Source organism: Zea mays, chromosome 1, assembly GCF_902167145.1.
Source record: "Zea mays cultivar B73 chromosome 1, Zm-B73-REFERENCE-NAM-5.0, whole genome shotgun sequence".
NCBI lineage: Eukaryota > Viridiplantae > Streptophyta > Magnoliopsida > Poales > Poaceae > Zea > Zea mays.
The window spans coordinates 96,455,572-96,480,773 of record NC_050096.1 but is presented as its reverse complement, the minus strand read 5'-3'; the positions used below and the strand labels follow the sequence as shown (position 1 = coordinate 96,480,773).

The window sequence follows — 25,202 nt, the reverse complement described above, 5'->3', positions numbered from 1 at the left end:
AGTCTTCGGCGTGAATGTTGGAGGTTACCGGGGGTCGATGGCCAAAGAATCTTCCGATCCCCTGGGCGAAGGGCGAAGACATGTCTACATCTTGTATAGCTCGTGGCTTGAGGATTTCCCCTTATGGACGGAATATTGCTGCAGTTATGTCGGTAGTGATGAACAAGGACCGTCAGGACGCTGCGCAGAAGCGCCGGACGGTCATCAGGATCGCAGATCCTAGGTGTGAGGCGAAGAGGGCGCGGGGGAGCGTAAAGGCTGCGGCCCCCGGCAGCAGCCAGCCGATGCCGGCTGCGAAACCGGCTGCACCCGGATCCGGCAAGTCGTCGGCGAGCGCGAAGACAGCCGCCGCTGGCGGGACCAAGCCTCCCCCGGTCGAGGCTGCGAAAGTACGGGAGCTGCCCTCGCCGGGAAAACGTGTTGCCGACTTCGGCACGAATATCAGCGTGGAGGACTATTTTGTTGGTAAGTTTTTTTTGGAGGTCTTCTGACCGGTGATATATTGCAGGGTCGGGCGAGGGACAAATGGTTGTTGTCCCGCCTTTGGTGGCGACCACTTCGCCATCAGCGGTGGTAAGGGTGAAGGGAACCGCGCAGGACCCATGGGCCGCCTTCTGCGCAATCGGCGAGATTCTGACAGCCGCTGCCGCTAAGGACGTGGCGGGCACCATGTCCCAGCGGCTGAGGGATGCATCGCAGCGGCTGTCGCAGCAGCTGAGTCAAGTAAGTTGAGGAGTTGGGTCTCATGTGTTGTTGTCAGGTGGCCAACTTCGCCGACCGTGTTGCGTCTGGCGTCCTCACTGTGGACGTGGCTGCCGAAGTCGAGGGACTTTGGGCGCAGCACGTGGACGCCGTCCGGGAGAAGTCGACTGCAGAGAGCAAAAACCGCAGGCTGGTGGAGAAAGTGGCCGCCTTGGAGGCCGAGAAGACGGACCTCCGGCGCCAGCTGGTGGAGGAAAGGAAGGAGGCGAACCAGGCCATCGCTGAGGTGCAGGCTGCGCGGGCGGAGGCCAAAGTGGCGCGGGCGGAGGGAAGTCTCGCCAGCCAGTGCGCCGAGGAGTGGGAGGCGAGGTTCAACGCCATGTGCGGCCGCGTGGACAAGGTCGAGGCCTCTACGCGCTCGGATGTTGAGCGGACGCTCGCATAGTTCGTGGACTCGTGCCGCGAGCTGGGTGCGCGTACTGCTGACTTTGAGGTGCCCAACCGGGAGGCTGGCCTTCGCTTCCTCGAGTGGTTACAGGAGGAGTTGCTGGTACTCCCGACCATCGTCGAGGGTTTCATGTCCTTTGCCTCCCTCGTCACCTGTGAGGGGGCCATGAATGCGTTGTCCCACAAGGGCTGCAGACACTACGAGGTCTTCGACCAATCAGACGAGAGCTTTAAACGCGAGATCTTCAAGGCCGAAGACCCTGTTGTGAAGCAGCCAGCGGGGGCACTTTTTGATAGGATGTGGGGGGGCGCATGGTCGGGAGGCTGTCAGGGAGCGATCCGACCGAGCGAGAGAGAGCAGGTGAAGGTTATTATTTTTGTGTGGTTGGTTGCGTGTGGATATGTGTAGTTTTTGCTGAGTGAATGTGCTTTTGCTGCAAATGGAACGTGCCGAGGACGTCGAGGACCTTGGAGGTCTTGTCGGCGTGCCGCTCAAGGCTGCGGAGGGCAATCCGGTGCTGCCCTCGGATGCCGGTGAAGGCCCCTCGGCCGTGCCCGTGCCTGCTATGGCCGGCGAAGACCCTGTGTCGGCCCCTGCGCCGACGGTCGAAGGTGCCTCGGAGGTGGTGGCTGAGCCGACAGTCGAAGACCCCACGGCCGCGGTCGTGCCTTCGTAGGTGGCTAAGTAGATAAGTGGGTGCAGGGGAGTTTGTAAATTTTGTCTACGCGTTACTGAACCTCGGTTGCTGCGCAGGTTCAGGGTTTTGGGCCTGCGCAGGCAACCGCTACTGACGATGCTAATTTTGTGGCAGCTTCGACCGTGGTTGCCGGAAATGATTCTGATGATTCCGTGTCTAAGTTTTTTGAGTCTGGTGATTCCGGGAGTTCGGTTGTGTGGTCGGAAGAGTCTTCGGATGAGGACTTAGATTATTTTGCGGCCTTGGATGTGGCTGCGGCGGAGGCTTCTCCGCGTGTGATGGGTGCCGAAGTTCTTCCTGGTCTGAGTGCTGGGCGTAGGCGGCGAAGGGCGGTGGCGAAACAGAGGGTGAGTGAGGTGGAGGGTGGTCGTCTTCGTGTGGACGGGGCTATCAAACGGGAATTGTTGTCCTCACCGGCTGGGGCGAGTGTAGGTGAGGGGGAGTTGCGAAATCTTTTTGAGGGTGAAGAGCTGAGGATAATGTTGTTCAACTACAGGGAGATGGGTATCATCCCGAAGGTTGAGCCAATGTAAAGTGTGATGCCCTCGCTGTATGTATGTAACCGTAATTTATATGAAGCTGCGTGCCTTCGTAGATCCGGTCGTGCCCGTAGGCGGCTTGTGCGCGGGGAACCTTTTGGAAAATACTTCGATTTTGCGTACTTATTATGCTAGTCCGGCTGCACCCGTAGGTGACTTTTGCACGGGGAGTCTTTTGGAGAAGACTTTGATTATGCGCACTTATTGTGCTATTTCGGCTGCACCCGTAGGTGACTTTTGCATGGGAAGTCTTTTGGAGAAGACTTCGATTTTGCGCACTTATTGTGCTATTCCGGCTGCACCCGTGGGCGACTTTTGCACGGGTAGTCTTTTGGAGAAGACTTCGATTTTACGCACTTATTGTGCTATTCCGGCTGCACCCGTAGGTGACTTTTGCACGGAGTGTCACACGCGAGGGTAGTCAGCGCTGCCCCTCGCGGTGACTTTGGTGTGGTCGAATGCTGAAGACCGTCGATGCGGTCTTTTTCGACATTGGCTTAGTTTTTTGCGAGGGATTTTTGCTTGTATATTACATGGCGCCGCCTCATTAAAAACCTCACCCCCCTGGGAGGAAAAGAGTGCGGGCCGGAATAATAATGTTTGGTGAATTACAAGGGCGTGATGGCCCTGAGGATTCAAACAAAAAATTTGCAAAGATTATCTATATTCCAGGAATGTTCCAGGTCTTCGCCAGATTGTGTTGTCAGTCTGTACGCGCTGGGAGACGACTTCGTCTTGACGATAAATGGTCCTTCCCACTTTGGTTCCAGCTTACCCCGTGACTCTGTCCGGGTTGTGCGGACAAGTACGAGGTCCCCTTCGTTGAATTCTCTTGGGACGACTGCGTGGTCGCGCCAGGCCTTCGTTTGGGCTTGATATTTGTTGAGGGCCTGCAGGGCGAAGACACGGACTCCGTCAATGAGGTCTTTGGAAGTTGGCTCATCGACGTCGGGTACTGCTGAAGCGCTTGTCCGCGGGGACCCATGTTTGATTTCCTGCGGGGTCATGGCCTCCGATCCATATAGCAGGCGAAAGGGGGTGAAACCGGTCGCCCGACACTCGGTCGTGTTCAGTGCCCAGACTGCTTCAGGTAGCATGTCGGCCCATTTGCCCTTCTTGTCATCGAGGAGCATTTTCTTGATTGCCGTGAAAATCTTGCCATTGGCGCGCTCCACGACGCCGTTGGATTGTGGGTGGTACACTAAGGCAAAGGCAAGCTTGGTGCCAATGGAGAAGCAGAAATCCTTAAAGTCTTGGCTGTCAAATTGCTTGCCATTGTCAACTGTGAGCTCGAACGAGACTCTAAATCGGCAAACAATGTTTTGCGAGAAGAATTTCTAGGCAGTCTTCGATGTTATTGTGGATACTGCTCTCGCCTCGATCCACTTGGTAAAATACTCGATGGCGACGAAGGTGAACTTGAGGTTCCCTTGGGCCGTGGGTAGTGGCCCGACAATGTCCAGGCCCCAGCGCTGAAGAGGCCACGTGTGGGCGATTAGCTTTGTGAATTGCGAAGGGCTTCCCGAACGTGGAGAAAACTTCTGACAGGCTTCGCATGACCTTGTGACACAATTTGCAGCGCAGATCATGGCGGGCCAGTAGAAGCCTTGACGGATCACCTTTGCAGCTAGGGCCCTAGGCCCTGCGTGAGAGCCGCAAGTCCCGCAGTGGACTTCGCGCAGGATTTGGACGCCTTCGGTTTCGGTGACACATTTAAGCATGGGTTGGCTGATTCCCTTCTTGTAAAGCTGACCTTCGATGAGTGCGAAGTCCCGGCTTCGGTGTTTGAGGCGCTTGGCCTCGTTGATGTCGGTTAGATGATAGTACCCCTGCAGGAACAGGGTTATTGGTGCCCGCCAGTCTTCGATCATAATGAGGTTGACTATGCGGTGCCCCTCGCTGTCATTGGTTATTTGGAGGCCCTCTGGGCTGCGGACGGCTGGCGTGCCGATGACATGGTAGAATACGTCGGAGAGCAAGGCCTCGCCTCTGGCGGCTTCCTTGGCCAATGCGCCGACCTCCTCATTCTTGGCTCGGTCCACGTGCTGCAAGGTGAAGCCTTTGAATTGCCTCTCGAGACTGCGGATGGCCGCGAGATACTGCATGAGTGCGGGGTCCTTCGCTGCGTAATCTTTCTCGACTTGGCCGGCGACTACCTTGGAGTCTGTTCTGATGATACAGGTAGTGACGCCAAGTGCCCTTAGCTTGCGAAGGCCGAGGATGACAACTTCGTATTCTGCTATATTGTTGGTGCATCTGTCAGACTCCAAAGCAAAGCTGAGGCGTGCTGCATATCTGTGCTTGACCCCTGTGGGTGAAGTAATGACTGCAGCTGCGCCTGCCCCGCATGGCACCATGCACCGTCGCAATGGATGGTCCACACCTTCTCTACGGACGTGTCCGGCTGCGTTATTGGCCCAGTCCAGTCGACGATGAAGTCTGCCAGGACTTGTGACTTGATGGCTATCCTGGGCTCGAAGGCGATATGGTAGCCGGAAAGCTCGGCTGCCCATTTGGCAATCCGGACAGATGCCTCTGGATTTCTAAACAATTCGCCGAGTCCCCTGTCTGAGGTGACTGGTACCTTGAACGCTTCAAAATAATTGTGCAATTTGCGCGAAGCCATAATAGGCGATTTTTTCCAGTTCTGTCATGTTGCATTTTGATGCCGTGAGTACTTCAGATACGTAATAAACTGGACATTGCCTGATCGTGCCCTCTCTGTCCTGCTCTTGAACCAGTGCTGCGCTGACCGCATGCGGCGAAGCTGCGATGTAGAGCAACAGGGGTAGCGAGGGGTTGGGGCTTGTAAGAATCGCCAACTCTGACAGGTACTGCTTTAATGAAGCGAAGGCCACCGCTTGCTCTGGTCCCCATGCGAAGTCTTTTGCGCCGTAGAGTGTTTTGAGGAAAGGTAGGCTTCGCTCTGCGGACTTGGAGATGAATCTGTTGAGGGCGGCCAATCTGCCTGTCAGTCGTTGGACGTCTCTAGCTGGCTGCGGGGGCGTCATGTTGATGATGGCCTGGATTGGCTTCGATCCCGCGGTGCGACACTAGGTAGCCTAGTATTTTCACCTGGTGAACGCAGAAGACGCACTTTTCGGGGTTTAGGCGAAGTCGTGCATCCCGCATGTTCGCGAACGTTTCTGCGAGGTCAGCTAGATGGTCTTCCTTGCTTCTGCTGGCGGCGACAATGTCGTCCACATACGTAAATATGTTTCTGCCGACTTGGCTCTCGAGCACCGTTTTGGTGAGCCGAGAGAATGTGGACCCAGCGTTCTTAAGTCCCTCCGGCATTCTGATGAAGCAATACGTGTCGAAGGGTGTTATGAAACTGGTGCTTGCCTTGTCTTCCTCCTTCATATATATTTGATGGTAGCTGGAGAAGCAATCAAGGAGTGACATGACTTCGCACCCGGCCGCACTATCGACGATTTTGTCGATCCGAGACAGCGGGAAGTTGTCCTTGGGGTAGGCCTTATTGAGGCTGGTGAAATCAATGCACATTAGCCACTTGCCGCTCTTCTTCTGCACCATTACTACGTTGGCGAGCCATGTAGGGTAGGCGACTGGCTCGATTAAGTTAGCCTCAAGCAGGCGGTGTACCTCGGCCTTGGCGGCTTCTGTCTTCTCATCAGACATCTTGCGCAACCGCTTCTTCTTCGGCCTCACCGAAGGGTCAATTCCCAAGCTGTGCTCGATGATAGAGCGACTGACTCCGACCAGGTCGAGGGCGGACCAGGCGAAGACATCTTTATTTTTGGAGTAACAGGAGAGGAGTCTCGCCTCGTCATGCGAAGTGAGGTCTAGGCTTATGATGACTGTTTGCTTGGGCATTGCCTGGTCGAGGGGAACAGTCTTGGTCCCATCGTTGCTCTGCAGCTGTGCCTTTTCATGCTCTTTGGCGGTTGGGCTGCCAGACTCGGGGACCTCACGCTGCGCCGTGAGGCAGTGTACGTTCCTTTGCCCAGGAACGAAGTCTCTTTCTATGTTGCGCGCGGCCTGCTGGTTGCCGTAGACTGTGATCACGCCTTGCGGACCCGGGATCTTCATGCACAGGTAAAGTCCGTGAATGGTTGCCTCAAACTTGTTGATGGAGCCCCGACCCATTATGGCGTTGTACGGGTACACCATGTCGACGATGTCGAACGTGACTTGCTCACTTCGTGCATTGGGTGCTACACCGAAGGAGAGGGGTAGCTCTATTTTGCCAACAGGAAAGGTGCCCTTGCCGCCGAAGCCATACAGTGGGTTGTCTGAAGGCTTAAGCAAGCTGTGGCTGATGCCCATGCGGTCGAAGGCATGGAGGAAAATGATATCCGCCTGGCTGCCATTGTTGACTAAGACTTTGTGCAGGTCCCAGCCTGCCACGCTGCAGTTGATAACCATGACGTCGATGTGGGGTGCACTGCGCAGGTCGATGTCTCGGGCGTCGAAGGTCAATGGCACATGGGACCACTTTGTATGCACGACTGCATCGGTGACGGCGACGTGGTTGATGCTGCGGTAGTGGTTCCTCTTCTGTCGCTTCGTGTCGAAGTTGACGCTGGACCCCCCGGTGATCATGTGAATGACTCCGCGATACGGCTGATCGGCGAAGTCTTCTTGTTTTGGTGCTTGGGGGTGGTTGGGGTGATGGATGTTTGGCTGTTGCGGGTGTGTAGGTGGGGGTGGGGGAGGTACGATTTGTACCTCCTGGTGGTGTGGGTATGCGTGGTTAGGTGGAAGCTGAGCGAGGCCGTGGTTGTATGGCTGTGGGAGTTGTTGATATGTGTGCGCGACAACTCTTGGGTTGTCGGCTGGTTGCGCTCGAGACATCCTGTCTCTGGTGGCCTTCGTTTCCGGACAGTCCCTTGTTGGGTGCGCGCAGTCTTCGCCGTGGAACAAGAAGTAAAATCTGTGTGGTTGCTGCGCCCGTCCTCGGCCCTGACCACGAGTTCCGTTGCCGTGGCCCTGGGGGGATAATCTTGGCAGCGAGGGGCCTCACCAGCGGGGTGCTGGTTGGCGATGTTGTGTACCTGCTACTGATTGCGGCCGTCCCGACCGGAGTCTGACGGCGAAGGGCTTGTCCACGTTCGGTTGGACTGCGGAGGGTCTTTGGGTTTTCTCTGGGACTCGACCTTGCGCTGGTGGAGCTCTTCGGATCTGGCATATTTTTCGAACAGCTCATACAACTCCTGGAGGTTCTTGGGCGGATCTCTGATGCAGTGGCTGTAAAGAACGCTAGCCCGAAGGCCACTGATGGCATAGTGAATGGCTATTTGGTCATCAACCGAAGGCAGTTGCGACTTGAGAGTCAGAAACTTGCGGTAGTACTCCCGCAGAGTCTCTCTTTCCAGCTGCTTGCAGAGTGACAGTTCAGCCAAGGAGTCGGTGTCTGGGTGGTACCCTTGGAAGTTGAGCAAAAATTTGTCCCGTAGACTTCTCTAGGAGTCGATGGACAACGGGGGCAACCTGGTGTACCAAGTGAGAGCCGGGCCTTCGAGGGCGATGATGAATGATTTGGCCATCGTGGCGTCGTCCCCTCCGGATGATGCAACGACGACTTGGTAGCTCATGATATACTGTGCTGGGTCAGTGCTGCCGTTGTACTTGGGGTAGGTCCCCGCCCTGAAGTTGGCGGGCCATGGTGACACTTGCAGGTGCGGCGCCAGGGGACTTCGCTCGTCAAGGTAGTTGACACATTGGAACACTGTGGCGTGCGGGATGGTTCCGCGCTGAGGAATGAACATGTCTTCGAATGGCGCGCGCTGTTGGAGGGGTGGGCCTTGTTGCAGACCAAGTTGGCCTTCGCTCTGCATGAGCGCAATCTCTTGCTCAAGCTCCTGAGCCTTCTGATCCTCATCGCGTATCATCTCGCACACCTTGGCCTGCGCAGAGACGCGTTGGCGCTTGGCCTCGAGGATCTCCTTTTGCTTCTGGAGGTTGTGGTTCTTGATGCGCAAGGCCCGCAGCTGTAGCTATTCTTCTGCTGAAATGTCGATGACTTCGCCATCCTCAGTGGCGTCCGCGCCCTCCGGTGGAGCGAAGCCTGGGGGAGGTTGCGGTTGTCCTCTGGAGCTGCAGGTGCAGAGACTGCCTTCGGGTGTGGGTTGTTCATTGCGCTGCCTCTTGCTGAGTGCGTCGTCTTCGCAGGCTTCGTGGTGGGTGGCATCGACAAGGGCCTTGCCCTTTTTCTCGGCCAATAGCGCTGCCTTCGCTGCTTCGTCAACGGATGGTGCTGCCTTCGAGCTAGCTCTCTTCGGTGCCATCACGGGTGGTTTTTTCGTAGCACGAACGGTGGGCGCCAAATGTTGGAACTTGCTCTCCCGAGCAAGATGATCCAATGGGGAAATGAAAGTAATGCAAACAAGGTTTTAGCTCAGGAAGGCAATTGCTCTGTTAATCTAGCCTCTCAAGGGCACTGTACGGGTGTATTTATAGGTGCCTGAGTGCCTAGCATCTTGGATTAAGGACGCATGTGCCCTCAAGCGCCCAGGTTATCCCCGGAATATTCTTATAAAGCAGGGTTACAGACTGTAATTACAGAGAAGCCTTTACAAATTAGGCCCGTAATGCGCAGCAGCCACGCGGGGCCTGTTACAATGGGTCGAATTCCACGTGGGCCTTCGTGTTGGACGAGGGCGCGGGATGGGGCGACCTCGTCGTAGGCCTTCGTCCTGCAGCGTGTTGGATGAAGGGTGGAGACTGCCAGTCGTTTTGCCTTCGTTGGTGCAGCGCGATTGGCGAAGGCACCGAGCAAAGGGTAGCGTCTTCGCCTTTGCCCCAACAGCCGAACCACGGGATAAAATCACCGTGTCTCTTGCATCGCTCTTGTGTGTGATTGGTTTCTTCTCTCGAGTTCTTGCTTAATCACTTGCTTAATCCATAGTTCAATACTCACTCTAAAGGAACAATCAAGTGAAGAGTTCTCGCTTTAACAACTTGGATTAACTCTTTCTAACATTTATAAACCAAGTTTGTGCTATTTAGTATTTGATTTTACAGGATCACCTATTCACCCCCCTTTAGGTGCTCTCAGTAGCATGGCCTCCCAAGAATGGCATTGTAGGACCCCGGGAAGTCCACCCACCTCGAGTTGTAATCGCTCTGTGCGGAAGTTCGAGGGTTCGCTGTCACACCCAGTTTTAAGGGATAAAGCCGGGTGCATCTCATATATGCGCCAAAGAAGACAACACATATAATAACAGAGTGTATAGAGATAAATGTCATAATAAAATCAGAGTACTTATTACATAGCGGAAGTCTTACAAAATAAAAAATAAGTATAAAATGAACTAAAGTCCATCCTTGGCGCCATAAAGTCAACTGGGAGACGCCACCTAGATCAAGTCAAACTCCTCGCTGTGTGGCTCCTCTTGAACCACCTGTACTTCTCCTATGTGGGGGGTGAGACAGCAAGGGTGAGCTCAGACATGTTCATCGCTCAACAAGTTGTGGGGAATAATGTGCATGAACTCACCAAAGGTGGGAGTTCATGTGATGTGTAAGGTTGATCAACAATAGGGGTTAAAGCTGAGCATTGCTTTTAATAAGTTGGTCAAATTTTATTAGAAGTTACTAAATGTAAGTAAATACCAAACCATAATAAGAATAGAACAAATTAATAAATAATCCCATGCAATGCATATGACAAATTGAATTTAGTTCCATAATTTAACCATGCGAGTCCTAAGCTGCTCTTGACCGTGAGCTCGGCTAGTATACTAGTTTTACACTCTGCAGAGGTTGTACCCTGTACCCACAAGTCATGTTACCCATCTCCAAGGGGTCATGAGTCCCATACACCTCTACCAAGGAAGCGAGGCAGGGTAACACTATGAGGCCTTTACAAAGTTCCACTAGCTTCCGAAAACCCGTTACAATTCCTGGGAAGAGCACTTGTAGGAATCACTCGTCTGACCGCCATCACAACAAAATCAACCCGAGAACCTCCCTGCATGCAACTCCCCTACTGCCCTTGCCCCTTTCGGGTAAGGTAGTCTTCCACTAGCTTTCCTAATTAATCAGCCAAGGGTGTCCCATTCCACCCTTGTGGCGGCACGTGTTTCTCAAGTTAAGCTCCATGTTCCAACTAAAATAATATAATGATCTTGACATGAACATAAATAACATAACAGAATAATTGAAACATGGATATAATAAAATATTCACCCAAAACCATGTAAAGCAATAGCATAACTACCCAAATGATTCAGGGATAAACAAGGTAAAAAGGATAACCAGTCTAGGGTGACCTATTGGGTCCCATCAAAATTATGCATTGATAAGTGATAATAAAGTACATTATTGGGCAATTGAAAGTGATCAAGGGCACAACTTGCCTGAGACTTGAGATTCCAGGTACCAGGATGACCCTCAGATTCTCGTGACCTTACTGCTAGTCGTAGCAGTACAAACAAACATGGTATAGACAAAATTAACATCACACCAAACATAAGAACAAACTGCATAATAATAATCTACGCGATGCTACGAGATCATGGGATCGAGAACTAGTAAAATCGAAGTCATAGTTAAGGATTTGTGATTTATGGAAGATCTATGAGATTTAAATATTAAACTATATTATAAATTGATTAGAATAAATCATATGAGAGATTACTCTATAAATAATTAATCTTAATATTAGTTTTAATTATAACTTGACCAAAGATCATATTAAATTATAATTAAGGATAGGTTAGATTTGATTTTAGAAGAGCTAATCTAGTAGACATAGGATAAATAAATATAAAAGCATGTGACATGGTATAATTAATGTTGTTACTGTGTAATAAACATTTATACGAATCTAACACAATTTGAATGGACCAAATCGGAATTAAAACGAAGAAGTTATGGATTTCCGAAGACTTATGTGTTTGATACAAGATTGATTAGGATATAAATTTTAATGTGGCTTTCATGTCAAAACAGAGACACTAGGTGATAAACAATAATATTACAAAATTATAGAAACTGGAATGGATTAATTTGGACTTCATATGAATTTTATATGAATTAAACAAGTTCTAGCATTTATTTTCACATTAAAAATCATTTCCTAATTACTTTTACTAGATTTTCTATTTCCTGGACCGGGCGCATAAAAATAGAGAAGCTCGGGGGTCTCTGCGCAAGAAATACCAGACTCAGGCTACATTCCCTATGGATTGCGGTTGTTTCTAACTAAACTCAGGGGCTCATGTGACAATAGTGCGCAGCGAAGGGGTATCGTGGAGCTCTAGCCGTTGGATCCAAAATGTGTGCCCCGGATTAGATCGGTGCGACCGCGAAACGATACGCGACAAGATCTGTTGGATTATGAATCAACGGCGCCGATTTTATGACTGGAGAACTACAACCCAATCTAATCTCATCCCTCGATCCTACGATCCACGGTCTCAATTGTTCCGCTCGAATCGGTACGCAGTGCGCAATCCTCGTCGTCCATTCGTAGATCGATGGCCACTGCACCGTCGTCTTCCTCCCGCCGGTATACAGACGCTCCGCCCCAACCCCACTGGAGGATGACCGGAGCTGGCCTCTCATGGCGCCCCAACGTCTCAATCCAAACGTAAGAAACTCTTTTACGGGAAACAGAACATGGTGGTTCGGATTAAGGGTTCCTTACCGGGGGCCGACGACTAAGCAGCGCTGTCTACGGCGTCAAGCGGATCCGCAGTTGACCGAAATCATCGGCGAGCAATTGTGGTGAAGCTGGCCGACTATCACGAGCGGCACGACCTCGGTCGCACCACCCCGTGTCTGGTGAAGGCCCCGGACACCTCCACGACGACAGCCACAGCTGAATTGAAACTCCCCCACTGCGGCGACACTTTATTCCCGCTACTCTCTCGGTCGCTCTCTCGTCGCTAGGCAGTAGAGGAGAGGTGCAGATGTGGCGTTTCCCCCTCCATCTTATCCCAGTAGCACCCGGTTGGGTAGTTACCGCAGGAGCCGCGGTCAGCCTTCGCCCGCGGAGGTCTCGGTGACTGGTACGCCATCCATGCGCCCACGACGGCTGAGGAAACTGTGGTGATATCGGGCCCACACGTCACTGGCACGGGCGCGCAAGGAATAGTGTCAAGGAGACTGACGATGGGCCCGAGAATAGAAGCACTGGTCCACACGTCAGCTAGAGCTGGTGCGCGGTGGCTGTGAGTTACGCCCGCGCAGCGAATGACGAGGCGGGCCCACCCGTCGGTGCCACGGTGAGAGAGTTGGGCTGCGCGGGACGGAGTTCCCTGGTGGGCCGACAAGTGAGGTTTAAGCCTAGGTAAGCTTTCCCTTTTTCTTTTTATATTTTCCTTTTCTTTTCTCTTCTATTTCACATTTAAATTTCAAATTTGAATTCATACTTGTTGTGAGGTTCATACTTAGGTCAACTGCCTAAATTCAATTACCAACATGAACCTATTTTAATTAATTTATATGTTTATTTTATCTTATCTGTGTGGTACTTTCTTCTCTTTTCTCAATTCTGGAATTTCCTTTTTGACATTACAAAATTCCAATTCCAATCCAAGATAAAGTTTAAGAATTCAAATTTAATACCCACTAAAATCAATCATGATGTAGTAAATATCTATTTATTCTAATTAATTTATTTGTTTGATAAATGTTTGAAATATGACACACACTCATATTGTTCCTTTCTTTTTAGAAAAATAGTATTTTGAATGTGGGATAAGAAGTAAAAGTTACTCCAACAATAAATATTCATGTAAATAAATGCTTATGGTGCATCATTTAGTGATATGCATAATCATTTAGTTGAATAGAAAACCTTTCTATTACCTCTTTTCTAAAATAATTCTTGGTTTCAAAATTCAGTCCTCAATCTTCAACACTCAAGTAGAATTTGAGATATCTGAATTTACTATTTTATTTCTTCTTTTATTTATTTATTTATTTATTTATTATTATTATTATACCGATTTTGGGCCTTACATTCGCCGAATGTGATAGGTAGGGTGATCTGCCATGGGGGTAGGCTTGGTGCCTCGAGATGATGTCGTGGAATGGTGCTAGGCTGGGGCACAGCTCGGTGCATGCAATCCCTAGGGTGTCGAATGTCTCAACATACAAGATGTTGAGACCGCTCCCCCATCCATGAGCACCTTAATGAGGTGCTTCAAACCCACAATGGGCTCAACGACAAGAGGGCTAGATCCCAGGGTGCGTGACCATCTTGGGGTGGTCGCGTCGGTCGAAAGTGATTGACATCTCCGACCACCGGTGGTACTTGGGGACAATAAGGTCCGCGGCGTGCACCTTCTAGTATGTTGTCTTGAGCCTACGATTGTCATTGTATGCCTCGAGCCCGCTAAAGATCGTGAGGTACCCCATTAGCCCGGGGAAACCTTTGACAATATTGTCTTGTTCTCCTACTTTGGTGGCTTCCTCCTACTTTGCTTTCTTGTTTGGAGGGTTGGTGATGAAGCGCTTGAGAAGCTCGCACTCGCGTAGCTCGTGGTAGACTAGGTAGTCGTGGTTCTAGCACGACATGTCCGTCGGCTTCTGGAAATGATCGTCGTTGCTTTTTGTCGGTGGCTTGGGGAGCGTTCAATGGCGACGACCTCGTTTCCCTAGCACCGGACGTGGTTGCTCCTTTGGGGCCTATCAGGTTGCTCCCAACGCTCCTTTTTTACACCGCTTGTTTCACCGACGTCTTGTGGGGTCTTCCCCTTGTGGAAGATTGCCCACACAACGTCCTCTCCATCAGTGAACTTGGTGGCGATGTCAAGGAGGTCAGCAGTGATCTTCGGGAGACCGTGGCCGAGCTCGTGTATGAGCGCCACGTTTGTAGTGTTGTAGGTGAAGGCACCTTACGACGTCCACATCAGTGACACTAGACAACTCATTTCTCTTATAGGAGAACCTTCAAATGTAATCCAGAGACTCTCCCCGCTCTTTTGAAACCATAGTCATCCTTAATGTTAAAACAGTTTCCTATGAAACATAAAAGACAAATAGAACATTCAGGAAATAATTACAAGAAGACATCAAGTCTTTCCAAGTGCATTTTCTATCGGTTGTTTCTCCTCCATTAATACATTAAGGAAATTGCATGCCTCTTCAAACTAGTGTGTCGATTCCCAAGCAAAAATATTGCTCACTGGGCTGTTTGTCCCAGCGGCATAAGCACGGATGCACTGATCCTAGTGCATCAGTGCATGCATCGGTCGTCGAGGATGGCCACCTCATGGCGCCATGGCCGCAAGAGACCATAGCCGAGCGAAGGGGCGTGCGCTGCCGCTGGGATCTTTTCCGACAAGACATCACTTGACCGAGCCACACATAAGCAACATAGCTTGCTGAAGGAAACAGGTGACACCTAAGAGGGGTGAATTAGGACTTCTAAAACTTCATCTAAACTAGGACACAAATAAATCCCTAGAGCAAAACCTATGCAATTAATCAAACTAGAATGTACAAACTAGGTTTTGTCTAAGTGTTGCTATCTCTACCGCAATGTCTAAGTTTCAATCCTAAACAATCTAAGTATAAATACAAGATTGAAACTTGAATGCTTAATGTAAATGCAGAAGCTAAAAAGCAAGGTAGAGATGCAAACTCTCATGGATGACGTCGGTATTTTTATCGAGGTATCCGGAACCACGCAAGGTCCCGACTAATCCTCGTTGGTACCCCTACGCAAATGGAAGCCCACGCGAGGGCCAAGCAGCACGATCGAGTAACTCCGTAGAGAGCCGCGGGCCTTCTCCACATGCAAGTGGTGCTCCGCTTCCGACTCCTCTCGGACGCTCCCCGTCGTCTCCACTATCGAGCTTCCGGCTGAAAACGTCACGGGCCTCGTTCCCTCCGATACACGGTGGCGATCGTGACACAAACGCCGTTGTCACGGTCTCGCAAGACTCTCGCCCCACTCGGTACAATTACAACGGCTCGCGCAAGAGCTGAGGGGTTGTGTGGTTCATGTAAACTCACTCAACTAACTAGTGTTCACCTAGAGCAAGCGCTAAAGTGGTCTAACTAACCTAAGCACTTCGCAAAGCACCTACGCTAATCACCGAGTGATTCTATTAAGCACTTGGGTGTATGAACACTTGGAAAAGTCTACTATATGCCTTGATATGTTGCTTGGGCTCTCACACCTTGGAATGGCCGGTTAGGCGTGTATTTATAGCCCCCAACACAAAACTAGCCGTTGGAGAAAAGTTGTGCTCTCTGCGGTACACCGGACAGTCCGGTGGTGCACCGAACAATGCACTATTCACTGTCCGGTGCGCCTAGCCGTTGGTCTGACACCGTAGGCGACCGTTGGCGCGTAGGCTTTTTACACCGGACACTCCGGATGTCACACCGGACAGTCCGGTGGTCTTCTCTCCACTGGAACTAGCCGTTGGGCTACTGTTCCCTGGTACACCGGACAGTCCGATGCTCTAGACCAGATAGTCCGTAGGCAACACTTCCTTTGTTTCTTGGACTTCTCTTGATCTTCATAATGTCTTCTTTTGAGGTGTTGCTTTCCTCAATGTCTTGGTCCAAGTAACTTTAGCATCCTGTGAACTACAAACACAAACACTAGCAAACACATTAGTCCACAGGTTATGTTGATCATCAAACACCAAAACCTATTTAGCCAAATGGGCTGGGGTCCATTTTCCTTACATTTGCGACTCTGACGGCGAGGGGATCTCGACGGTGCGGTGATGTTCCTTCACGTTCTCTCTAGGACGGAACAGGAAAAACTCTGGTCAGAATCTTCTATCAAGTGTGGTGATGCCTTAGAGAATTTTATTAAATAAGACATAAGATTTAGATACACTCCATTGTACCTGCAGTGTCTTAGCTATGTCTTCTTGTTGAGAATCAAAATAACCACTGGACAGTCCGCGGTGGCGACGCGGACAATCTGCGCATGCATAGAATCAATTAGGGTTCCAGATTTCTTGTGGCAATTGTTAGTTAAACCTATGGGGTTAACTCGAGAACCGACTTGTAATGAGTTCAGACCTCCCACTTTATATAGATGAATGGTTGCGACTGATTGAACCCCCACAATCGATTCAATCAACTCTACTTATCGTTTTTACCTTATGCATTAGGAGTAGTCCTAGTTTAGCCTTCCTCTATCTCAAATCTTCACCTCTCTTTGGCTCTAGGTCGAATAGAGGCGTCTTGAGTGGTCTACCGACGCCAAGACACACCTTCATCTATATAAAGTGGGAGGTCTGACACGAACTAAACTTTACTCAGAGAAACCAAACACTTACTAAATATGGCATAAAATTATTTGTGGCAGAGAAATGTACAAAAGAATGCATATGCGTATGAAACCACAGTCCTCCTTACTGTTAAAACAGTTTCCTATAAACCATAAAAGACAAACAAAACGTTTAGGAAATAATTACAAGAAGACATCAAGTCTTTCGAAGTGCATTTTTAGATTGTTTCTCCTCCATTACAACATTAAGGAAATTGCAAGCCTCTTCAAACTTGTGTGCCAATTCTCAGGCGAAAATATAGCTCACTGGTCTGGTTGTCCCAGCGGCATAAGCACGGACGTCACTGATCCTGGATTTCTGGTGCATGCCTCGGCCGTCGAGGCTGGCCACCTCGTGGTGCCATGGCCGCGAGAGACCGCAGCCGAGGGGCGTGCGCTGCCGCTGGGATCTTTTCCAACGAGACACCAATTGACCAAGCCACACGTAAGCAACGCAGCTTGCGACTCTAGCCGCGAGGGGATCTCGATGGTGCAGTGATGTTCCTTCACGTTCTCTCTAGGGCGGAACAGGAAGAACTCTGGTCATAATCTTCTATCAAGTGGCCAAAAATATCGGTACACAAGGTTGGGATCTATTATAAGATATTTCCTATATTCATAAATATATGACACCATTGATTTTTTTAAAAAAATTGAACACTCGTCTTATTTTAAAAATTAATGAGCTATTATTTATTTTTTTGATTTGTTTTATCACTTAAGGTAGTTTGTGTGACTTAAAATTTATATTTTTGAAAAATATTTTGAATAATACGAGTGGTCAAAGTTTTCAAAAAAATCAACGGTTTCATATATTTGTAAATGAAGGTAGTACCAGTTAGGTGTGTGTGATCTTGGACCATACCAGGATTAGGGGGGGAGTTTGTTCCTGCTGTTGTCCTATAGGAGTTTGTTAGCCCTGTCAGGAGTTTGTTCCTGATCTATCGGAGTTGAGATTAGTTAGGAATTCTGTTCAGATAAGAGTAATTTAAGTTTGTTTTAGACTCGGACACTTATTGGATATAAATACCCACGCTCCTTCCTGTATTCAGATATAAGAAATAAGAATAGTTCACCGTCAGTTTTCCGATTTAAGAACATAGTACTGTTCTTCATCCTGACGTTGTTGCTCTGAAGATTGGTACAGCGCCGTGCCGATGACACCGCTGCAGCCGGCGCCGATGCATACCGTGACCACGATGCCGCCGCAGTCTGCGCCGATGCCGACCGTGACCATGATTCCGCCACAGTTTTTCACGCCAATGCCAACCGTGCCCATGACAGCGCTGCAGCCGGCGCCGATGCTGCCCATGATGCCGCCGCAGTTTTTCACGACGATGCCTACCGTGCCCATTACACCGCTGCAGCCGGCGCAGTTGTCCACGCCGATGCCAATCGTGCCCACGACACCGCTGCAGCCGGCGCCGATGTATACCGTGACCACGATGCCGTCTCAGTCGGCGCCGATGCCGACCGTGCCCATGATGCCGCCGCAGTTTTTCACGCCGATGCCAACCGTGCCCGTGATGCCGCCGCAGCCTGCGCCGTTCCCCGTCCCTGTACACGAAGTCTGGGCTGACAACTTCCACGAGGTAGAGGCCGCCGTCGGCTACTTCGCGGCGCACGCACGCTTCGTCGCGGTGGGCTTGCACTACCCTGGCGTTGTCCACGGCGCCGACCACCGTGGCCTCGTTGCATCCACCGCGGAGCAGCGGTACGCCACGGTAAAGGCAAATGTGGACGCCCTCAAGCCGCTACAGCTCGGGCTCGCGGTCATCACCGAAGCCAGAGAGATCGCAGCGTGGGAGTTTAATCTATCCGACTTTGACCCAACCGTTGACCCCCACGCCGTGAGATCTATCGCGTACCTCAGAAGGCGCGGCCTCAGGTGCGACGAGCTCCGCCTGCGCGGCATCCCCGTGGCGAAGCTTACCAGGGTACTCCGTTTGATATGCCGGCCCGGGGTGTCGTGGGTCACGCACACCGGAGCCTACCACGTCGCGTACCTGATGAAGGTCATCAACGGCGGCAACAAACTTCCCGGCGATATGGCCGGATTCCTGGCTGCCGTGCGCCTGTCTCTTGGCGAGGACGTCTACGATGTGGCCACGATGGCCTCGGACTGCCAGGACATGCCGGCGGGGCTGGAAGGCATCGCAAGCAGGCTCGGGGTGGCACCGCCCCTGTCGATGCACCCGCTCGCTGGCGCCGGCAGCGTGCTCGCTCTCCAAGCGTTCATGGAACTCCGATTTCACGTCTTCCGCGGTAACGTCACCAGATACAGAGGCGTCCTGCAAGGACTCCAGGTTACCTGAAGAGTCGTCGTTCAAGTAGACACTGGACGGGTTTTTTTTTTTTTTTGCTAAGTAAAAGACGCATCATGTTTTACTGCTACTAGAGAGGAGCACAAACTGAGTATTGCTGTTAATTAGGGCAACATATTTAAAATCCCTTTGGATAAAGAAGTTTGAGGAACGTCGGCTAGACTTAATAATAGAATAATAGGCAATAGTTCTAGAATTCGGTGTCAGAGCCGGTCCTGAACCGCTCAGGTCTTGTTTGTAAAGATTATGTCCAAATACATATATGTTGCATATACATATCTATTTTTGTTCTTTTGTTGTGTCTCTGATTTTTTAGCAATCATCTCTTCGAGCGCAACAGTCTGTTTATGACGAATACTAACTATTGATTGTCATGGAAAGGACGAAAGATATTGTACACCTATGCCTATCGCTTTGCTTAATTCTAACCTACCGGAAGACCGACCCTAATAACCTACGTTGATTAATCCTAGTTTAGTTTGCTGAACTTTGTTTTAAAAAATTGCTCTAATGTATTTAGTTGGTTTACTGTATATTTTAAGGTTTATGCTAGTATGACAAATTAAAAGTAAAATACTCGCTCTCAAAACAAATGCAGAGTTATATTACATAATTTGTATAATTTTACGATTCATAAATTATTGTAACAGTGTCTCCAGTCATATCATTTTAAATAAAATTATGTAAATCATAAACTTCTTTTATTTTTCATATATCATTGAAAAGTTGGAAAAATAGCATACTCAAACTTTATTATAGGACCTCCACGTACATTTTTGCTTAAGGCCTCCGAAATATCAGGACTGGCCTTGTGCCGTGTTGGGCGACTTTCTAATAGGGATGGCAACTGAAAATTCTCTGTCGGGTTTTAGCTCTCAATTCTCGTCCTCACGACGAAAAATTTTCTCCGCGGGGATCCCCAAAAACGCTTACAGGGGACATTTCTTCCCTGCCCCCGTGCCCGCGGGGATAAATCCCCGTCGGGGATCTACATCCCCGCTTAAATTATAATTAGAACATACTTTATATGTTATTAATGCAAAATATTGTCACTAGCACACATTGTGTAAGAAATCATTATGTATACATCAAAATAAATATATTTATACAATGAGTGATTTTTTAACAATGTAATTATTTATTTCTATAATTAATTATTAAATGAAAACATTGTCAAATATAAGTTTAACAGGTCCTCGCGCGGAGAACGGGAATGAAAATGCTTCCCCATCCTCATTTACCCATCGGGAGAGGATTTTTCCCATTTACATCCCCTGTAGAGGAAGAAACTTCCTCATCCCCTAAAAGAAAAATTCCAAACGAAGAATCGGGTATCAGGTCCCATTACCATCTCTACATTCTAGCCAATTATAGGACTGAGATTAGCCTTGTCGGGCCAGCGTGCACAAAAAATTATTCATGCATATACGGATTGTACCTGTGAAACAAACGATATATATGCATAGCTTCCTTATACGGATTGTAATTCCACGCGCTGTTAACAATCGGGATGGTGAAATGTACACGATGATAAGTTGATAACGTGAAATGGGTGGGCAGCAGCAGCACCATGAACGCGTCATAGGGAGAAGGGCTTCGCATAGACATCAAATGGCTCGCATGCCGTCAGTTGTGGCTCCTGCACGAACAACGCAAACAGCTACCGATATGAAACGCTGACGATAACTTGAATAAACCGACGATTTCCATATCAAGCTCAAGAATTTACCTGTCTCAGACCACCAGCAGATAGGCTCCCTCCAGTAAGAAGCATTGTAATTAGTGATGTAACAGCACCGCCACCTACACCTGCTGAGTCATCTGTGTTGCGTATTGTCGAACGCATGGAGTTCAGGATACTACCGTAGGTGGTGCCCTGTCCACGTTCAATAGCTTGGATGAAGCCAAATGTCATTGCACCAGTCGAAGTGACCTTTGATAAAGCCTGATCAGAACAATACCAATTGAATCAAATGTATGAATGACAGTGGATTGAAGTTGAAGCAGAGCAAAACAAACTTGATCAAACAAATACAACAATAACAAGTCCAAGCATAACATACGCATTTCAGCAACATTTATTTGATGAACATACAACATAACAGCCTCTAACCATCATCCTAAAAAACTTGTCTTTTAGCTTCTATGGTACCTTCAAACTTGATCAAACAGATAGTAAACAAAACAAAAAAACTGCATAAAAAGATGATCTGCCAGCAGTCCCCTAAACAGACTCACCTCATAATTTAAAGAATAGAACATAGATACTGCTGCAGTAAATTGTAGAGTGGATCTAGAACTTACAGAGGTATCTGCAGAGGTCTGATCATCATCACAACCACTAAATGAAATAGCCTCCCCACCACTAGTGCCTTTCCAGACACCAGATGGTGGTCGGTGATCTTCCCATACATATTGCCCACTCCTGTAATATCAATTTAGATAAAAGGCCTTAGCTGAAGAGATGTCTATCATAACTAGAATCTCTTATAGATGTATATGATTATGAGCCATACCTAATACAAATACAAACATAGGACTAGAATCAGCCTTACAAAAATTACATAATTATTCTATGCCAGATAAACTTTTTAACTGATGCACCAGGGATAAATTATCTGGACAGATTCATGCTGCAAAGATTGCAACGATGTGGAACAGAGGTATGTGATAATAAAAAAATGATATGACACCTGTTGCAAACAAATGGAAGTGACATAGCATAGCATTCTAAATTCGAATTCATGAAAGTAATGAAATGTGTGCTAGCGGTAATGCAGTCAGCAATTCTAGCTCATTGATATTTGGTGCTGTACCCAGATTTTATTTCAATAAAACCATATCATGATGAATTTAAACATAACAAAACTAACATGAGATTTGCATTAGGTTCAGAAATAGGTAGCAGACTTTTTATGGGATGGATAGCAGTTTTTTGCAGTGCTAATTCCAGATATCGGAAGATAATAAAGTTCCCATTAGGTTCAGAAACAGCTCTTCATATGCCAAGGGTAAGCGGGAGAACATAAAAAAGATCAAATGGCCATGCATAATATAAAGTTACCTGTTCATTCTGCAGAGGTAAGGCAAATCAAGTGCAGTTCCACTATGACAAGCATCAATGAATGCATGAAGTTTAACTCCACGAGGAAGTGGTCGAACTAGTGCTGTATTTATGTCATCATCCACAATCATTCCTTGTGTCTCAAAATCCAATGGGCAGAGGGTTTCATCAAACCCATCAACCTCATCTCCATTGTAGTTTCTTTGCTGTGCTCCATGCCCAGAATAATGGAACACCAATGAGTCTCCAGGTTGACAACCTTGCACAAGCCAATACATGGCCATCCCTATGTTATGCTTTGTTGGGATTTTGTAGGGGTCGGTTTGTTCTTCTGCAAGAATGTATTAAAAGTGTTTACTTTTTTAGGGTTCAAAAGTAGAAACAACACATTATCAAAAAAATTGCTACACTCAGTACATAACGTTTCAAAATAATCAAAATGCAAATTCATCTGACATCTAAATTGCACCTAATGTAAATGTGCCTCAGTTACATGTGGTACCAAAAAGAAGGAAGCAAGCTCCAAGGTAGTATTTGCACTTCAAATCTTTCAAAAAAAATATTAGCACTTTAGTTGGTATATAAAACATGGAAAATCTAACTCAACTTGAGTAGAATACTCAAAAGAAGCTAATAAATATGCAAAACCACTGGCGGCACATCAAGTAGATCAGTAAGGAAAAAGATAATAAGCATAAAATAATATTATGTAAGTATTGTAGACCAGGCACAAACAAAAGAGTCAGACCCAGTGTTTAAAGCTCCCACATAAGTGAGGTATAAGGAAGGGATAAGCCGAGGCAAGACTTCCCTTCACAAATGTGGAAAGAGTCCTTCAAACCCGCAACCTAGTGACTCAGTGAGACAACTCTCAACACTAAACCAAACTTGCCCTTCAGACCAGGCACAGACAGGTATATTAAAAAAACTCGACCAGTGGTGATAAGACAACCCCGAGCATTGCATTAAGAAGAGGACATTCTTACACAGACCGAGAAAACCATAAAACCCCCTATCTATATACAACAACATCGTAGCCTAGCCAATATGAATTAGACCCGTGATTTGGTGTGAGATAGACAACGTCAGCCTCAAATTCAAACATCGATGACATTCAAAATATAGACATTCAATCTACTAATCTAGAAAATTCCCAACTGTGGGATTGCATCTATATTTTTCACAAAACATAAAATTCCCATATTTGGAAGGATGAACAGTAGAAAATCCTTAATTTCTTTGCAGAAACTTGCAGGACCCACAATGTATATAACCACTTTAAACAGTCTGAACTTTACATGAATTTGCAGTTCCACACTTGGGATTCAGTTGCTGAAATCAAAGTTAAGACAAAATCTCCTGGTTTGGAAAAATACTAGCAGAAACTATACCTTCCTTCTGATTATCTCAATTCTCAACCTGAACATCATATATGATCCAAAATGGCCAAGCAAGCATATTCATGTACTTATCCTTTTTTTTTAAACGGCCTGAGGCAGAACCATTTGGTCAGACAGGTGATAAATATCTCATAATATTGGACGAAACATGCATTCATGCATCCTCCAGCATCAACCCTAATAAAATATGCCAAGGATAAGAATAATTGGAACAAATAAAGGTAGCCGACCGCAAGGCCTCCTCCAGTCATCATATCTCATCCTATCCTTCTCTTTGGCAATCAATCGTGCCGCAGGAGAAACCACATATACAAGGATCTTATACAGGCAAAGAGTTGACCCGAAATTGCGGCCAACCAATTCGATCGACTTCCTAGGAGTCGGTAGAGCAGCAATGCAGAACAGAGGGTGCGGATCTACGGACCGTTGAGCATAATGATGGAGTCGTCGGGGAAGTTGAAGCGCGTCATGAGGAGGTGGCGCATGCACTTGACGTCGTTGATGCAGCCCTTCAGCTCATACCGCGAGTGCCGATACGATATCCCGCACACCACGGCTCGCTTTCGCCCGTGCACCGGCGGCGGCGGTGGACCCCACCCCGGCGGCGGCTGTACGGCACCGCGGTTGGGCTCGACAGGAGGGGCGGGGGCGACGTGCGTGATAGCCCCACAGATGGCGCATCGGATACAGGGAGCCCCGTGCGGCAGCTGCAGCGGGGTACGGCACCTCGAGCAGTCGATCAGCATCATCATCCTGCCCGCCGATCTCGGAGCCGCGTTGCCCACTCGCCCGTGTCTGTCGGCGCCGGAGACGCGACGAGCTGAGACAGATCACTGGCGAAGTGGACTGGCTGGTGCGGTCGTTTGGCGTTGGTGGATTCGGCTTGCGCCGTTGCGCGTGGCTGACCTCGTCTAGTTGGAGTTAATTGACTTTGTAACATTGTCGTCGAGCGACTTCGCCGGTCTACTACTCCGCTACACCTCGCTACTTTGGTATTATGAAGCACACATCAACATCAAATTGGGACGGTTAATCTCCCGCCCTCTGTAACCTTCCATGAGCTATGATAAAAGTCAATTTTGTCCCTGCTTTAACCACGGAGCCGGGTGAAAACCTAACTCCTCTTTCCATTCCACAGCGCCGCCAATCTTTCTGTCAATCTTTCTGTGCTAGTTCCTCCGATGGCGACTCCGACGAGAGGGAAGAAACGGCTGGTCGTCGACGTCGATGTCGAGGTCGACAGTGAGGCCGAAGTGGTTGCCGCCTTCAGTCGATTGTCTGTGTCAATCATCGCCAAGCCTACAGGCGACGGTAGCGGCAAGGAGCACTCCATCGGCAAGGATGTCACCTGCGCGGCCACATCAGGTACGTGCTACACCCAACAAACTCACCAGCAACATCCCTAATCCTACAACAGCTAGATGCAATTTACTTCCCAACGGCAGACCCATTCTGTCTTCAAGCAGTGCTCGGCACCTCGTTCAGTGTCGGTAAGGTTTCCCTTCCACCTAATTTAGGGTTGTGGTTTGTAAACTTTTGCAGTACTATGTTCAATTCCAACAACATTGTTTGTGGTTTCGCAAATAACCTGATTTGAAACGGTTCGTAGTGACCTCGCCCAAGCCATTGCAAAGATGCATGTAGTTGGGAGGAGTTGAAAGATTTGGCTGGAGACGAGATTATGGATTCGCCAGATACGGCCAAAGAGGTGTCAGTGAACTTCGCAATGTGGCGCGTGTATGAGCTTGCTCAGTCACTTGAGGAGGAAGCACAACGTTTAGAAGATCTCGAAGCTGGTCCGTCGCCACCATTA

The 25,202-nt window shown here is 48.7% G+C and overlaps 1 protein-coding gene across 1 annotated transcript; it reads right to left on the bottom strand.

Annotated features, from left to right (window-relative positions):
- Positions 1-20,315: 20,315 nt before the first annotated feature.
- LOC100191541 (uncharacterized) lies at positions 20,316-24,261 on the bottom strand. The gene is made up of 5 exons (NM_001365495.1): positions 23,814-24,261; positions 21,990-22,320; positions 21,230-21,350; positions 20,655-20,870; positions 20,316-20,564 (listed from the first exon to the last, which is right to left on the bottom strand). The coding sequence occupies exons 1-5, from the start codon at positions 24,139-24,141 to the stop codon at positions 20,505-20,507; spliced, it is 1,056 nt and encodes a 351-aa protein (NP_001352424.1). The 5' UTR covers positions 24,142-24,261; the 3' UTR covers positions 20,316-20,504.
- Positions 24,262-25,202: the final 941 nt, after the last annotated feature.

Excerpts from the sequence above, each read along its gene's own strand:
- LOC100191541 (NM_001365495.1), bottom strand. The coding sequence starts at position 24,141 with ATGATGATGCTGATCGACTGCTCGAGGTGCCGTACCCCGCTGCAGCTG. Across the intron at positions 21,351-21,989 it reads TACCTCTGCAGAATGAACAG|GAGTGGGCAATATGTATGGG; the intron begins GTAACTTTATAT and ends TTGATATTACAG. Across the intron at positions 20,565-20,654 it reads CTGCTGGTGGTCTGAGACAG|GAGCCACAACTGACGGCATG; the intron begins GTAAATTCTTGA and ends TTGTTCGTGCAG.